Source organism: Trichomonascus vanleenenianus, assembly GCF_965637985.1.
Source record: "Trichomonascus vanleenenianus strain CLIB 3782 genome assembly, contig: TRVA0_013S, whole genome shotgun sequence".
Lineage (NCBI taxonomy): Eukaryota > Fungi > Ascomycota > Dipodascomycetes > Dipodascales > Trichomonascaceae > Blastobotrys > Blastobotrys vanleenenianus.
In genome coordinates, this window is record NW_027481874.1 from 142,612 (window position 1) to 158,122 (window position 15,511).

The window sequence follows — 15,511 nt, forward strand, 5'->3', positions numbered from 1 at the left end:
AAAGGGTAATGGTTTGTTATTATCAATTAAAAGTGCTAAAAAGCATATAACGCTATACATTTTTTTAGGACAAGTATCTATCCAAATCCTCACCCAGGACGTCCTCAACAACAGGAACCAACTCGCGTCTAACTTCATTCTCCACCTTCTCATCCTCATCCTCCAACAATTCAGCAATCAATGGAACAAGCTGAGGCAGCATCGAAACCCACTCTTCACCCAAGGACGAACCATACAATCCCTTAAGAGTTCTGATCGCCCAGATCTTAGCGGTGGAAGTGTTGTTCTCCTTGAGATAAACCGAAAGACCGTCATTAAGCTGCTTGTTGGTATCTGGCGAAGAGCAGAGCTCGGCAAGGTTAGTAATAGCCTTCACCAAAACATTGCCCAAGGTCGAGTTAATGTCTGGCAATGGGATCTGGGCCAGCAGAGCCTTGGATATCTTATCGAATCGAGCCTGGGCATGCCAGAATTCGTCCTGATCGTACTGGAATGAAGTAATCAGCGAAGACAGGACAAGTCGGCGGAGAGACTCGCTCTCGGTTGTAGCCAAGATGTCGCACACAGCATCCACAAGGTAGCCATAGTAGTTAGTAACAATGCTCTTGAGCGAGTTGAGCAGCTTGCCGAGGAACTTCCAGAACACAATTCTTCGGCTGGTTGCATCAATGCCCACAGCACCTTCGCCATCAATGGCCCATCGAACCATTCGAACAAACAATGGTCGGAACTTTTTATCGTTGAGTTTCATGACAATGGCAATGCCTGAGTGAACCAACTTGTGCTCAATTCGGTTGATGTCGTTAGTATCAAACTTGCCGCTGCCCCGCAGTTGGAACGCAGTGAGCAACCACGACACAAGTGCTGGTCCGTGAACAGCGATATCCTTCTTGCTAGCCCGGTCAACTGCCTTGTCCATGGCCTCAATGAACAATGAGATGGAATCAAAATCCTTGGCATGCTTCCAGGCTCCGCTGAGACTGTTGACCACGGACTTGGTATCCATACCATAGACAATAGCATCCAGCACCTTCTGTTGAGACTCGTAGTCAACAGTGGATTTCATAACCTTTTCAAGAATGCTCGGCAGGGAAGTGGTCATAAACGCAGGGATTCTCTTGATGAACCCACCGACGAGACCGAACATTGCCAGCTGCACGCTCTTGCCCTCGCCGCTGTCGCCGCCTGCCTCAATTGCCTCAGTAGTTCGCGACAAGACTGGAGGAATAATCTTGGCAAAGTAGCCGACCATTCTAGCGCCGACAATAGAGCACACCGTGTTGGACAGAGCTACAGATGTGACGTACACGCCAATAGATGAGCTCTTGATGCCAGCAACTGAGAGATCGAGCAGCGACACGACAGCGTCGACAGCCATGTTGTGGCCGAACTTGGACACGACGATGTCCAAGCAGTCGAGGCAAAGCTCACTCATATCAGCGTCTTGCTCGCCAACCACTCCAATCGTCTTCTTGAGAATGTTGACAGCGTCCACGGCGGCCCGAGAAGCAGTCTCGTCGCTAGCGAGCTCGAGATCGAACTTGCTCTTGATCAGCTTGAGAGCGTGCATCTTAACACTGGCATCAGCCGGAGAATCAACCAGTTTACCAACAACCACCACGAACTTGTCGATAGTAAGAAGCTCCAAAATCTTGCCGAGCAGCGAGAACACAGCCTCATCCAGCTCCTTGGAAACGCCCCCGAGCTGTGATCGCGCAGTGAGGAGGTTCTGAATAATGAGCGAGCACTCTTCAAGCTCATCAATAGTCTGGTTCTGTTGCTTGAGGATATCGGTAATAATCTCAGTAACAAACGAGTAGAGGTTGATCTTCAGCTGAATGAGGTCCTGCTTCGAGGCGTTAGCAGCATTGACTAAGGCAATTTCCTCCTCGGTTGGGGAAAGCGGAATTGTATCAACAACCTCCAGGTACTGCAGGATAGCATGGACCCGCTCGAACGGAGTGAATGTTCGTGCAAATGCGTCAAAGAATTGGACAAAGGCATATGCCTCCTGCTGTCGTCGTCGCTTTCTGGCATCGTGGTACTTAGCGCCAACAAGAATCAAAAATCGGTAATAGCTGGTCTCAACGCCGAGAGTGTTGACCAGAGTGGTGAACATTTTGACTCGTCGGTGCCGTGGAATGTGTGGGAATGCAGTCACGAAGGACTTGAGAAGAACATCCAGGTCCTCAACCTTGCCAGCGTTGTCATGGAACAGAGATGGTACCACGTTGGCAATGGTCTGCTGGATGACGTGGGCAGAGAACTCATCATCCTGTCGCAAGGTGTTGGCACCCATAAAGGTGAAGATTGGCATAACGCCATGGAGAACCATTTCACGGTCAAGTGTGGCCAGATGCGACACCAACAACAAAAATCGGTTCTGCACTTGTGGCGAGCTGGTACCTCGAATACAGTTGACAATGAGATCGATTCGGTTGGCGTTGGAGTCCAGACCCACCTGGTTCTTCTGCTTCAACGAAACCACCACATTGATCATGCAGTTGGCGATAGCCTGAAGCGTGAACTCAACTGGTAAATCAGGAATGAGCAGCACATCGGCAAGGATATTGAACAATTGAGTGAGGAGCTCGACACTGCCAAGATCTTCGCTTCGTTCGAGAAGCTCGAGAACCACACTAAGCTTTCTAATGTGTCTCTCGGCGATACCAGCTATCTTATTGTCCACAGAAGAATTGGCACTCGATCGTCGGCGTCGCTTCTTCACGCTCTCTTCCTCGTTGGCGGTCAGCTGACAATCTCGCAGCAGAGAAACAAAGTGATTGACGCTAAGCTTGACAGCATGAAGAACAGAGAGGGTGTCGTATGGAACAGACTCATTGAGGGCGGAGTCGATAAGGACCTTGGTGATGGACAGCTGGGAATCGGCACGCATATGCGACCAGTTTTTGGTGAGCTGGGCACCGGCCACCTGGGCAAGCTCGGCGTCGCCCTGAATGCAGGTCTCAATAAAGCCGAGTGCCTGCTTATCGCCAGTAGTCACAATAGCAACGACCTGCTGCTCCAGAGCGCCAAAGTCGGCTCGCTCCTCAGCGCACAAAGCCTGCCACTGGGACCGCTGTTCAATCCACGTATCAAGCAAGGGAGCGAACAGACGCAAATCGCTCTTGCCGTTTCTCGCGTTGACCATCTTCAAGAGCGCAGTCTTGAGCTGTGGTAGAGGAACGGACAAGGCATGGCTGGCCAAGTAAGCCCAGATCGGGTCGCCAAGCTTCTTGCCAGAGTCGAAGATCTTGATGATGACTCGTACAATGTACTCTGGATCCATGACACAGTGCGACATTTCTGCGCAGATGTACTCAGTAAGCATAGTCTTGATCTGCTCGGTAGTGGCAAACTTGACGTTAAAGGAAGCCTCGGTGCCATAAACTGTCTCCATAGCCCAGATAGCAGGCTTCTTGAATCCCTTGGCGTACTTCTTCTGAAGGGTGTCCAGGACAACGCCGGCGAGTCTTCGGATTCGCTCCGATTCATCGCCGAGTGCCGAGAGAAGGGTCGGAATGAGTGCTTGGAAGTCAGTGTTATTAGTCTCTTCAATGAGCTTGACGACGCTCGACAGGGCAAACGATCGCGCTGCCAGTGGATATGCGCTTGACCAGACTCGCGCCAGGAAGGAGATCTTGGAGTCAATCTTCGCCAGTAGAGAGTGCGACTTGGCGAGAGCCGACTGCGAGAAGATGCCTGCCAACTGGGTTAGTTCCTCGGTGGATTCAACCAAGAATGAGTCAGTCTTGGAGCTGACCGATTCAACAGCAGAGGCCAGGGCCTTCTTGTTGATCTTGGCCTCAGGAGTGGTCGTCTCTGTGTCAGCCTCAGCCATATCAACGTCACCGTCGCCACCATTGACGACCGGCTCCGCAGACACGCCATTAATAGATGACTGAAGAGCCAACTCAAGCTCATCAACAGAGATCTTCTTATCGGCCATAGCAGACTTGATAACCTGAGGCGAAGAGGCGAACCAGTACTCAAACAGCTGAACGAGGGCATTCTTCTGCTCCGTCGAGGTTGGAGCAGAGGCTCGTTCCAGGGCGCCAACGGCGATCATGAATTTAAAGCCCGATGGAATGGTAGTACCTTTGATTACCTTGACGATGCTCGAAATGGACGAGTCACTCTCTTGGTTGAACATGGCTCGGGACCACGCGACCAAAAATCGCGCGATATTGTACCTGCCAGCGAGATCGATGAGTTCGGCGTCGATGGACTCCTCGGAGACAGTGATGTTGTTAATGGTATTCCAAGTTTTGGCATCGAGCTCGTCGTCCTCCGAAACGAGCTGAGTAATGCACGCCAAACCCGCCTTGAAGCTTCCAGCAGACCAGTTCCGGCTGATTGTGTGAATAGCAGCAGTTCGCACCTCCAAAGAGAGGTCGCACTGGGACTGCAAGACGGCCAGGATCATGTACGCAGCAATCTGGGCCTCTGGCTGTTTCTTAAGAGGAAGGGCAACAGACACATGCGGCAGCACCTTAGACACGATATCGTCAGCCGGAGTAGCAGCTTCCTTGAGCGAAACCAGGGACCAGATCGTAGTAGAGGACCAGAACGCCAACAGTGCGTGGTACTCTCGATGGTGCTGGATGACTCTGACGATGTGCGAAGCGACGAACTCGAACAGCTGGGCATTCGAAGACAACGCTCGCACCATCAAATTCCTCGACGGCGGGTGCATGGTCTTCTTCGACTGGGCCAAGAATGAGAAAATGCCCAGCTTATCCTCGGGGCAGACGTCCAGCATTCGCACAAACACCTCCGACGAGTAGTACGGCAGGAATGTCAGGAGAAGCAACTCTGTGTTATACGTCTGCACCTGGAATCTTCGCACAAGCCATTCAAGGGCTCTCAGGGCTGGCCTCAGCTTAATTCTGGGGGCAATGAGAGACAGGAAGTTCTCAATTGCCTTGTCGAGCATATCATTCTGCTCTTTGGTCTATCTCCGTTAGCTCCACTCAACGCATCCTGGAATGCTTACTTACCTGGACAAGTCTATCGATAGTTTTGGAGGTGTCCGAGAACAGGCTGGTTTCGAACGCCTTGAACCGTGGATCAAGCGCCTCGAGTTCCAGCAGGGCGTCGATGCTCTCGATGTAGATATCGTCATAGGTCTGATTCGCAGCCACCTTGGGGTCGTAGACCAGAGAAACGGTATGAAGCTTCTTCTTTCGCTTCTTATCCTGCACAACGCTGGCATTATTGGCAGCCAACGCCGCCAACTGATTCGCTAGCTGGCTCATGATGTTAGCTGGTTTAGAGCGTTGAGATCCAAAATCTTTCGCCGATAAATAATTTTTCACTATCAGTTATTTCACCCGATATTATTTTTGCTGGCCAGACGTCCAGCGCCGGAGCAGTATACGCCCAGCATATGATGAAGTTGGGGGGGGGGGGGGGAGAGGGGCAGTCCCCCAAACCCCCCTTAGCGACGCTTCGCGTCGAGATTGTGATGTCATTTGAGCGATAGATCGTTCATCGATGGCCATATACAGGCAACGTGGGCCAAAAAAATATTACGTCTATTCTCGTTCTCAACCGATCCATCGGATAACGAGCACTACAGCTGGAAATGTTGCAAGACTACACACCATTCGTTCTTCGGCTGAAAATGTTGAAAGATTACACATTATTCGTTATTTTGTACTTCAAAAGAATTATCAATAGTAATGCCATTGCATGCAAGCTATAATAATCAGTTCATTAATAGGTTAACCGTAAGGTGTATGCATGCACGCGCGCGGCTACCAGCGCCGCACGAGCCGCACAGTGATGCAGCAGGAGGATCGACCTTCGATACACCCGAGAATGCTCTATTTCTTCTTCTCTTGACAAATGAAAGCACCAAAACATCATATTTCTCGTTAACAATAAATAAAAGGAGGATAGAGGGTAAAAATATTAAACAACCTCCTGGTTGAGTCGTTCGTAACGGGACTTTGATAGACGGCGCCCGAGCCACTGGTAGAAGCGGTATTGCAGATAGAGAATAGACAGCACAAGCGCGGTGCCCAGGAAAAAGAAGAACACCCAGTGCTTGCCCATCTGCATGATAAACTTTGCATCACCAAGATGCCATGAGGAACCTTGGGCCGTGAAGAAGAACTTTGTAGGGTCCTTGTTGACCAAGATCGAAACGACGTCCTCCTTTGGCATGCCCCACCGCTTGTACTGCTTCCAAATGACAGACACAAACAGAGGGCCCGTCGAGAACATAATGGTGATGTACGAAACGAACCAGTTGCGGTTGTACTTCTCGAGGTTGTCGATGACCTTCTTGAAGAACGGGTGCTTGGGGCGCGAGCCCATTAGGTCATTTGAGACGCCGGTCGGCTTGGTTTTTCGAAGCCACGCGTGCTGCTTCGTCAGCGGGTCAAGCTTCTGAGTAACACCGTTGTCGAGGTCAATGTAGATGCCGCCATAGTGGTAGAGCACAAAGTAACGGATCACGTCCGCCCTCATTATGGGGTATGGGTATGCATCATAAGTCGGCAGGAACCACGAGTAGTGCTCCTTGACAAAGTTGCGAGCCGACTCATCGGTCCACAGAATGTACTGATAGTCTGGGTGCATGTCCACGACGGTCGCGTGCGTGTGGTTCCATATCTCGGGGATGGCCTCCGTTTTGTATGTCTGGTGAATGATCTTGGGGATGAGCGACGGGCCTTCAGACTCCAGATCCGCCACCGTCAGAGTGTCGCTAGCGCTGTTGTCATATAACAGGGACAGCAAATCAGAGACCTGGTACAGCAGGAATAGGATGATTGTCCCGTTGACTGCCAGCAGCCATCTTAGTTCTCTTCTCATTCTACCAAAAAAAAAAGGGGGCGAAAGTCCAAAAGGTCTATAACCGTTCAAAAATTCAGATGAACTCCTTCTAACCACGCTCCTCTAAGTCGGTAGCAATTGGTATGAACCAGCTCTATTTAAGCTGAGGTCGAGGGGGAGAGAAGAAAAAAAAACGTAAAGGGGGGAGGGGGAAGCGAGAAATATAAGCCCCTTTCCTATTATTGTGGTGTGTGCGTTGAGTGTCCCAATATTAATGTACCGCCAACTGGAGATTTAACCTGAGCTGTTTAACCTCGGAGCTAAAAAAAAAAACAACAATAATGTATTGTTGTTGAAGGCGAATTGGTCCTCTCGAGCTGGGTTATAGAATGCAAGGAAAAAAAGACCTCGGTCGTCTGTTCTAGTATCTCAACAATAGGAAAAATGCCAATAAAAAAAGGCCCCGCGCTACTTTTAAAAGCTTTGCGCGCAAACCAGAGGGAGGAGAAAAAGACCAGCGCTGTCTTACAACTGCCGCACGGGTAAAACGAAGAGGAGCTGAACCGGGTTTTGTGTGTGATACTTAGGCAGAGGATATTAAGACGTTTGTGAACACACTGCTTGCGGTAGGAGGCACAGCGGGAATGAGTGAGATTGCAGGGGAAGAAGACGGTCGCCGTAAGCCGCTTCCCCCCTTTTACCCATGAGGGCAGTGCAAAAAAGCAACCCTCACCAGACGATGCAGGTTCCTCATTACCCACGTTTATGTAGGCTCTACGTAGGCAGTGGAAGATTACTGCGGGCAGCTTCAGGACAAGGCTTTAAGGTACTACTTTGTCTTCAACTACGGGTGCTACTACTGTACTTTGTTTGGTCTAGTCTGCTATACTCTATTGTATAAGTGAGCAGTGAACTGTTACACTGTGCTACTGCGCCCATCGGTAGTACATAGGGTAGGTATTGCAACATGGATCGTTTCATACGGTGCTACAGTAGGGAGGAGGGTACGTGGACTATCCATTAATAGTCGGCTGGCCGAGCTGTTGGCCGATGGCCGCCGATTGACTGCGCACCACCGGGGCTCTCGCCTCCCCGTTTAGGCAGGTGGCCCTCTCTGGGAGAGGAAACGAAAGAATTTTCGGCCTCACGCTTGCGCCCGCGCCCCAGTGAAAAATTATGTGTCTCACACTGTGTGCTCCGCTCAAGAGCTACGTATCAGTACGATATGTGTGTTCAGTTCTCCGTCATTAAGGTAGTTAGAATATACAGCCAAAGTTGCTGGAGCTGGCATTAGGCGAGCGAGGGGCGTACAGTATATTGCGGGCGTTGTGGGCTATTACGTAGGTGGGGGGCTGAGTGTGTGTGTGGATCTTTGACATTGAGTGATGATCGCAAACGCTCCTTGTGATGACGTTTTATCTTTGGCGCCTTATTTATAGGATGCTAATTTACTCAATATTACTGATTTAATTACACTGTAGTTAAATTGATTAATATTCTTTCGGTACGTTGTAACTCAATATTACTGGTTTCTTATCGTGTGTAATAGGTATTTGATGAGTTTTTTCGCTACACTATTGTACTGTGGAGTCGACAGCCCAGCCCATTACATTTTACTGCATCAAGACTAAGAAAGCGCGGAGCAGCTTGGCGATGGAGCAGCCTTAGCTAATTTCCCAGAATTTCCATCCTCCCAAAATATTTAATACCTTAACGGAGTGTAGTTAATTACGCTATATGGAAAATTAAAAAAAAAAAAATCGATAGCCGCGCGATAAAGTGATATCGGAGAACTTTTTCAGATCAATGAATCAACCATAATATGTCGGACAGTGAAGGGGAGTTTGATATTACCAAGAACCTCGCGTTTAACGAGGATTCCTCCGAGGAATCGGGACAGGAGGAATTCGGATACGAAGATGTCCAAGACGAAATTCTCTCCTCCGAAGGCGAAGGCGAGGGCGAAGACGAAGCCGTCACCAAAGCTAAAGATTCCAAGACTGATAAAGCGTTCCCGCGAATGGAGCTAGAAGATGACGACAGTAAAGAAGACAATATTGCCGGCTACTTCGCGGCTCCTCAGTTGACAAAAAAGAAGTCCTCTGGCACGTTCGGCGGCTTGGGGCTCTCAAAAATCCTCCAAACCAACATCGCTAAGAAGGGCTTCAAGACACCCACGCCAATCCAGCGAAAGGCAATTCCATTTGTGCTGGATGGTAGGGATGTAGTCGGTATGGCGCGTACCGGTAGTGGTAAGACGGCAGCGTTTGTCCTGCCTATGCTTGAGCGGCTCAAGGTGCACTCGGCCAAGGTGGGTGCTCGTGCTCTGATCCTGTCCCCCAATCGAGAGCTGGCCGAGCAGACCTTGAAAGTGATCAAGACCTTTTCCCGCGGATCTGACCTGAGAACCGTGTTGTTGATGGGTGGTGATAGCCTCCAGGACCAGTTTGGATATATGATGTCCAACCCAGATATCATAGTCGCTACCCCGGGTCGACTGCTGCATCTCAAGGTCGAAATGCAGCTTGATCTTAAATCAATCGAGTACGTCGTATTTGACGAGGCTGATAGACTGTTTGAACTCGGGTTCGCAGACCACCTTAACGAGATTCTGGCCTCGCTCTCCACTTCTCGCCAGACGCTGCTCTTCTCGGCTACTCTGCCCAAGTCCCTCGTCGAATTCGCCAAAGCCGGTCTCCAGGACCCTATCCTGGTTCGATTGGACGCAGAGACAAAAATCTCCGAGAATCTCGAAATGGCATTCTTTGCTATCAAAGATCGTGAACGAGATGCGGCACTTGGGTATCTCCTACAAGATGTTATCAAGGTGCCTGGGGCTACCGACGAACAAAAGCAATATCTCAACGAGAAATATATCGACAGTGAAGACGAGGACGAAAACGAAGAAGAGAGCAAGAACAAGAAGAACAATAAGAAGAAACACAGGCTTCCAAAGCTTCCAAAAGCCAACGAACTGGTCTCAGAGCACTCGACTATTGTCTTCGTGCCAACAAAGCATCATGTCGAGTACATCCAGTTCCTGCTAACGAAAATGGGCTACGCGGTATCTTATATCTACGGTACTCTTGATCAGTCTGCGCGAAAGCAGCAGCTACTTCGGTTCAGGAGTGGTGTAACGAATATCTTGGTCGTCACCGACGTCGCAGCTCGAGGTATCGATATCCCAATTCTCGCCAACGTTATTAACTACTCTATTCCCTCTAACCCTAAGGTCTTCCTGCATCGAGTCGGTCGAACCGCTCGAGCAGGCCGTAGAGGCTGGGCCTACTCGCTGATTCAGCAACACGAGCTGCCCTACTTGCTCGATCTCGAGGTATTCATTGGCAGAAAACTACTTTTCGGCAGCAAAATGAACGCCAAGGCTGCTGCGGATACCGTTAACAACCCGTTTACCGAACGGCTTGTGCTCGGTGGCTTCCCCCGAGACGAAGTCGAGAATGTGGCTGAAGAGATAGAGCATATTATTTCGCGCGACTACGATCTTAAGCAGCAGCTCTCTGTGGCCGACAAGGGTGAGAAGCAGTATCTAAAGTCGCGACAGGCTGCATCAGCAGAAAGTGCAAAGCGTGCCAAGGGAGTGGCCCAGGATGGATGGGACGAGCAGAATCTCCTTTTCACGAAAAATAATAGCCAGGATGAAGCGAAGGTGGGCATGGAGCAGGCCAAGCAGCAGCTGCTGGAAAAGCTTGCCAATCGAAAAGGGGCCAAGGAAACTGTGTTTGAGTTCAAAAAGACAGCACAGAGCAAAGAGGTTGCCCAGCTCATGGCTCGAAGACGAAAACAGCTCCTCCCTATTCAGGTTCGAGCTGAGGAGAAGAAGAAGCTCAAAAAGTCTCAGCAGGAGCTCGAGGACGCTAGAGGTCACGTTTCTGATGAGGAAATGGGCAATGGTACTGCCGACTTGACTTCAGCTTCAGAACGAGACATCGAGTCTGTGTTCCAGGACGCGGACCAGGTGGAGGAAGAGCGACGGCAACAGAGGAAAAAGCGAAAGAGAGACTTCAAGGACGAGAGCTTCTACATGTCGCACTTCACCTCAGCCGAAGCTGCCTCCGAGCGTGGATACGCTCTTAATGGCGACTTCGTCGAGTCGGCTCGAACGGCGACATTCGATCTCGACGATGAGGGCCGACAGCAGGTGGCCAAGCAAATGATCCGATGGGACAGCAAGAAGGGCAAGTACGTCAACAGCAACGGCATTGACAATGTTAAGTATATCCGAGGTGAGGGCGGCACCAAGATCCCTGCTTCCTTCCGAACCGGCAAGTTTGACGAGTGGAAGGCTGCGCACAAGGCAGGAAACCTGGTCGTTGGTGCAATGGAGTCAACTATTAACAATGGTGCCAAGTCTCAATCCAACAGGAGGTTCAAGCATAACAAGATTACTGCTCCTAAAATGGCTGATAAAGCACGAGACGACTATGGTGCCCGCAAGAAGAAGGTTGCAACGGCTATGGAGAAGGGTCTCCAGGTCAAGGGTATGCGAAATAACAAGGCTGCTACTACTAATGGCATCTTGGACACCGAGGCTGTACGAAAGCAGCGTGCGTTGAAGCAGAAGCGAAGGGACAAGAATGCTCGGCCCATGTCCAAGAAGAAGAAATGATCAATAGAATATTGTACTATACTGCGATGATGATGTTTTCCTCTATCCTAAGCATTTCATAAGCTTAAACTTCAATATACAGTTTACCGGTAATACGTAGTGGGCGATCAGCCGCGCCAGGGGTAGATGCCGATCTCCGGGCCGCGACATCAACATTCTGTAGAAGATTGTGGCATGTGCTGCATCAACATATAAAATATGGTGGAGGACAGAACCAAGGCGGCTATACTGGCCTGGGGGTAAGCTTACTGGAGCTCAGCAAGGGCTATCCTAACTAACAGTTAGGCAAATCTGTTTACAAGTGCATCCGATATTAGTGCTTTAGGAGATGGCTATACGGTGGGGGCCATATTGAAGGAAATCGACAGGACATACTTTGACGATGTTCTAATACTTGATCTTCCTAACAGGAGCGGTAAAGGAGCAGATTTTATACGCAAGCTTCAGCTGCTAAAGCAGATAAGCTCTCGTATTGACAAGTATTTCTACAAAGTCACTAAGAAGTCTTTTGAAAACACACCCAATATTACTCTGATCGCGTCAGAAAACGACGAGAATGAAGTCATCAAGCTCATGACCATGGTGATGGTAGTATCAGTTACATGTGACAAGAATGAGAGGTTTATCAATAGAATTCAGACCGAATTGGATACGGAAGATCAGGCGATATTCATGGGAATTGTCTCTGCCGTGATGGACGATGGCCATGGGGCATCACAAAGCACGCCGCCAGCAAGCGACGACAGCGAATTTGAATTAGAGGAGGAAATTTCCAGATTGATTATGGAAAGGGAGCGTCACAATGCATTGCGCGAAGAGTTGGCCCAGCGGGTTGTTCTACTGGAACAGGAGAACAAGGAGTTGAAACGAGAGGACCTCTCTTATTCCGCAAAGCTCGTCTCCGAGTTAGGGCTCTCTGGGTTTGCTGAGTCGAAGGATTATATTGCCGAATTAGAAACGGAGTTGAGAGCAGTACAAGATAAGATGGTTGATCAAGAGAAAACTATTCGAGAGTTAAGTGGCGTTGTCGCTGAGATACCTTTGTACAAGTCGACAATAGGTTCCCTAGAAGGAAAGCTCGCAGAGAAGGAAGGAGAGATATACCGATTGAAGAATGAGTCCATGCGTTCTGTTAATAGGAGAAAATCTACCTCTGCCCTAAGCGAAAGTCAAGAAGACATGATGACCAGTTCTAAGGACAGCGTGACTGAGGACCTGAAACGACAACTAGAGTCTGCACAATTGGAAATCGCTAGGCTAATGACAGAAAAGATGGATATATCAGATGTGCCAGTGGGCTCCATCGGACTTATACCCGAAATGAGCACCTCAAAATTGGAGGAGTGTGTTAATCAACAGAAGACAGCTGACATTCTGGAGCACATTGCTCTCCTCACACAACAGCTCAAAGAAGTAAAGGCTGAGAATGAAAGTTTGGATATAGAAACGAAGCAGCTCCAAACGGAGCTGGAGCTAGTTTCAAGTGCATGGTACTCACTTGCATCCCGCGTACAACAGGAAAACACCGCGATAACTAAAAGCTCCAATCAAACTCCATCCGGCTGGCTGACGAAACAGCGCGAATCAATGAACCGAATCTATTAATGCTATTTATTGCAATTTTTAATATAATTGTGCTTTTTTTTTGTTTTATAATTATCCGCAGAAAGGATGATGCAAAGGTATATTACAGGATGGAAGAATTACAACTTAGATTCGTTAGTAAGTGGAGTCACGGTCCGTGTTTTGGCCCGACTACCAAGCTGAGAGCACACCCGAAGCAGCAGCATATCTGCTCCTTTGATGGTGCTAGCCATGTCATGGTGTCGAAGAGTCTTGTGCCGAGACTCCGAAATGAGCTCGCTGAACGAGTAGAGCTTGCCCGTAGGGAGGATATCGCTATGACGGAATATCTTTCGCTGCTCTTCAGTGGTGTTTGCACTCACGTCGAACCGCGCGGGAACCCAGTCCTTGGCGATGGCCACCATAACAGGCTTGCCCTTTCGGTCCAAACTCTTCTGCTTAATGATGATGCCCATTTCGTGGTACTCGTTCAATGCAGATTTGAGCAGCTCTTTGTTGACAGCCTCGTAATATGTGAGGTGGCCCTGATGGTAGAAGGTCTTGCCAAGCATCTGGGCAATGTTCAGTAGCTCTTTTTCTTCGACCCACACGACGGAGTCTTTTTCATTGAGCTTCGGCGTCAGGGCAAAAAGGATAACCGAAGCAAGCCAGAACCCATCCATGAAGGGCCATACGAGGTAGCAGTAGAAGTCAAACGTCTCGTGGTCATTGCCGATGGGATACAACGAGGAAGTAAGCTTGACATAGAGGTCAGTGCCCGTGTTGTCGAGTTCGACCACGTCTTGGGCCTCTAGTTTGGCGAGAGTTTGGTCCAGGTTAGTTTCGAGACCGTTGGGCCCGTAGACAAACTCCTTCGACAACAAGCGCGACAGGAACTTTACGGGTTCCAAAAGATCTGCCTTTGAGATGTGTGTGGAGTTGCCGTTGCTCTGCCGGATGACCGTGTACATGGCCACTGTGACTATGGCCTCGGATGCAAAGAGGTGAATAACCTGGTTACGGTAGTAACTCAGTTTGAATGCGTCTTTAACGTAGTATATGGGTTCGAGAAGGCCCTTCTCTTCGCGGCCTACCAGGTCAGACCCAAGCACTTTGAGAGCATTATCGACCACGGCGTCGAGATTGCCCTTTTCTGCATTTCTTGAGATGGTTCCGACGCGTCCACCGGCCTCGTGGACCCGGTTAATGAGCCACTTGACCTTGGAGACCATGGCACGGAAGCTGATGCCTCGCTCCGACGAAGTCAGCAGCGCTGTCCCGATAAGCGAAGTGGGCATGGTCACCGACGCATTGTTGATATCTGCCAGCACGCGGTACCCCAGAGACCGCAGAATGTGGCTACGAATGTCTGGAGTCACGGTCGAGAGAGACTGGGAGGCGGTCATCTTGTTCAATTGGTCCATAACATAGGATTTGAGAGACCAGGGCTCCTGGAACCGCACATCGACGCGTCCTAGCTTGAGTGAGAGGACCTTGCTGGCGTTGAGGAAGTCGGCAAACGACTCGCGCTTCTTCTCTTTGCCCAGCAGCTCCGTCGCGTATGCCTCAGCTTCAGCCACCTTGTCGTACTGCGTCGACACAGGAACGATCCAGGTGTCTTCTACACGGCCACTGAGAATTGCGTCGAGAATGTACTTGAGAATGCCGAACTTTGGCGGCAGCAACTTGCCAGTGCGCGAGCGCGTTCCCTCGACAAAGCACTCAAAGTTGATGCCATTGGAGAGCACCGTCTCGATGTACGCCTGGACGATTGCCTGGTACAGTTTATCCTCGCCAAAAGACCTCCGAATGTACATTGCGCCGACCTGCTGCAGCATTGGGCCAATTACAGCAAAGTTGAGGTTATCACCAGCCACAACCACCGGGAGCGACAGGCCCATGCGGAAGCAGATGAACTGGATGGCGATGTAGTCGATATGCGACTTATGGCACGGTAGGAAGATCATGGACTGCTTCTTGGCCTGCAGTTCCAAGGCTTTGGCCCTGATCCGGTCCAATTGCTCCGGGTTCACGTGCACGCCCTGGTGGTACGACCGGGCAAAGATCTGGGCGACGCAGTAGTACATGAACTGGAGCACCGGCTTGTTGTCGAACTTGCACATCATGTCACTAATGATCTTCTGGGCAGACTCACTGAGCCATCGGACGACCTGGTTCTTACGCCGCTCCCGCGGCTCGGTCGTCTCAAACTGCTCGGTCGCCAGCGCCCGCTCGGCCAGATCGTCAATCATCGCCTGAGTAATAGGGTTGTTGAGCGTCTGTTCGAACACAGACTCCGACAGGCCGGGGTAGTACAGCTTATGGCCCGTGTAGTCTTCATACGCTCGCCACGACGACCCGTGGAGATGGAGCGCTAGCGTCTTCATGAACTCATACGGGTTCTCGCGGAACCGCGTGAATTCTACTACGAGGTTGCTTGTCAGGGTATGTTTATCCTCCCCTTCACCGTCCCTCAGCAGGTCCACATCCGACGTGCTATCCTCTTTCATTTTCAAAATATATACAACCCAGCTGGTC

General features: G+C 50.1%; 5 protein-coding genes across 5 annotated transcripts; 2 read left to right on the forward strand and 3 right to left on the reverse strand.

Moving 5' to 3' along the window:
* Positions 1 to 64: 64 nt before the first annotated feature.
* UTP10 (snoRNA-binding rRNA-processing protein UTP10) lies at positions 65 to 5,258 on the reverse strand (the record flags this gene model as incomplete). The annotated part of the gene is made up of 2 exons (XM_076684144.1): positions 65 to 4,954; positions 5,001 to 5,258. The coding sequence occupies 2 exons, from the start codon at positions 5,256 to 5,258 to the stop codon at positions 65 to 67; spliced, it is 5,148 nt and encodes a 1,715-aa protein (XP_076541619.1).
* A 658-nt stretch (positions 5,259 to 5,916) lies between these two features.
* CSH1 (glycosyltransferase family 32 protein) lies at positions 5,917 to 6,822 on the reverse strand (the record flags this gene model as incomplete). Its single annotated transcript, XM_076684145.1, has 1 exon — positions 5,917 to 6,822. One exon carries the CDS (start codon positions 6,820 to 6,822, stop codon positions 5,917 to 5,919), a length of 906 nt encoding a protein of 301 aa, XP_076541620.1.
* A 1,783-nt stretch (positions 6,823 to 8,605) lies between these two features.
* DBP10 (ATP-dependent RNA helicase DBP10) lies at positions 8,606 to 11,410 on the forward strand (the record flags this gene model as incomplete). Its single annotated transcript, XM_076684146.1, has 1 exon — positions 8,606 to 11,410. One exon carries the CDS (start codon positions 8,606 to 8,608, stop codon positions 11,408 to 11,410), a length of 2,805 nt encoding a protein of 934 aa, XP_076541621.1.
* A 206-nt stretch (positions 11,411 to 11,616) lies between these two features.
* TRVA0_013S01640 (uncharacterized protein) lies at positions 11,617 to 13,015 on the forward strand (the record flags this gene model as incomplete). The annotated part of the gene is made up of 2 exons (XM_076684147.1): positions 11,617 to 11,649; positions 11,696 to 13,015. The coding sequence occupies exon 2, from the start codon at positions 11,984 to 11,986 to the stop codon at positions 13,013 to 13,015; it is 1,032 nt and encodes a 343-aa protein (XP_076541622.1). The 5' UTR covers positions 11,617 to 11,649; positions 11,696 to 11,983.
* A 98-nt stretch (positions 13,016 to 13,113) lies between these two features.
* On the reverse strand, positions 13,114 to 15,483 carry TRVA0_013S01662 (lysophospholipid acyltransferase family protein; the record flags this gene model as incomplete). The annotated part of the gene is made up of 1 exon (XM_076684148.1): positions 13,114 to 15,483. One exon carries the CDS (start codon positions 15,481 to 15,483, stop codon positions 13,114 to 13,116), a length of 2,370 nt encoding a protein of 789 aa, XP_076541623.1.
* Between the last annotated feature and the right edge of the window lie 28 nt (positions 15,484 to 15,511).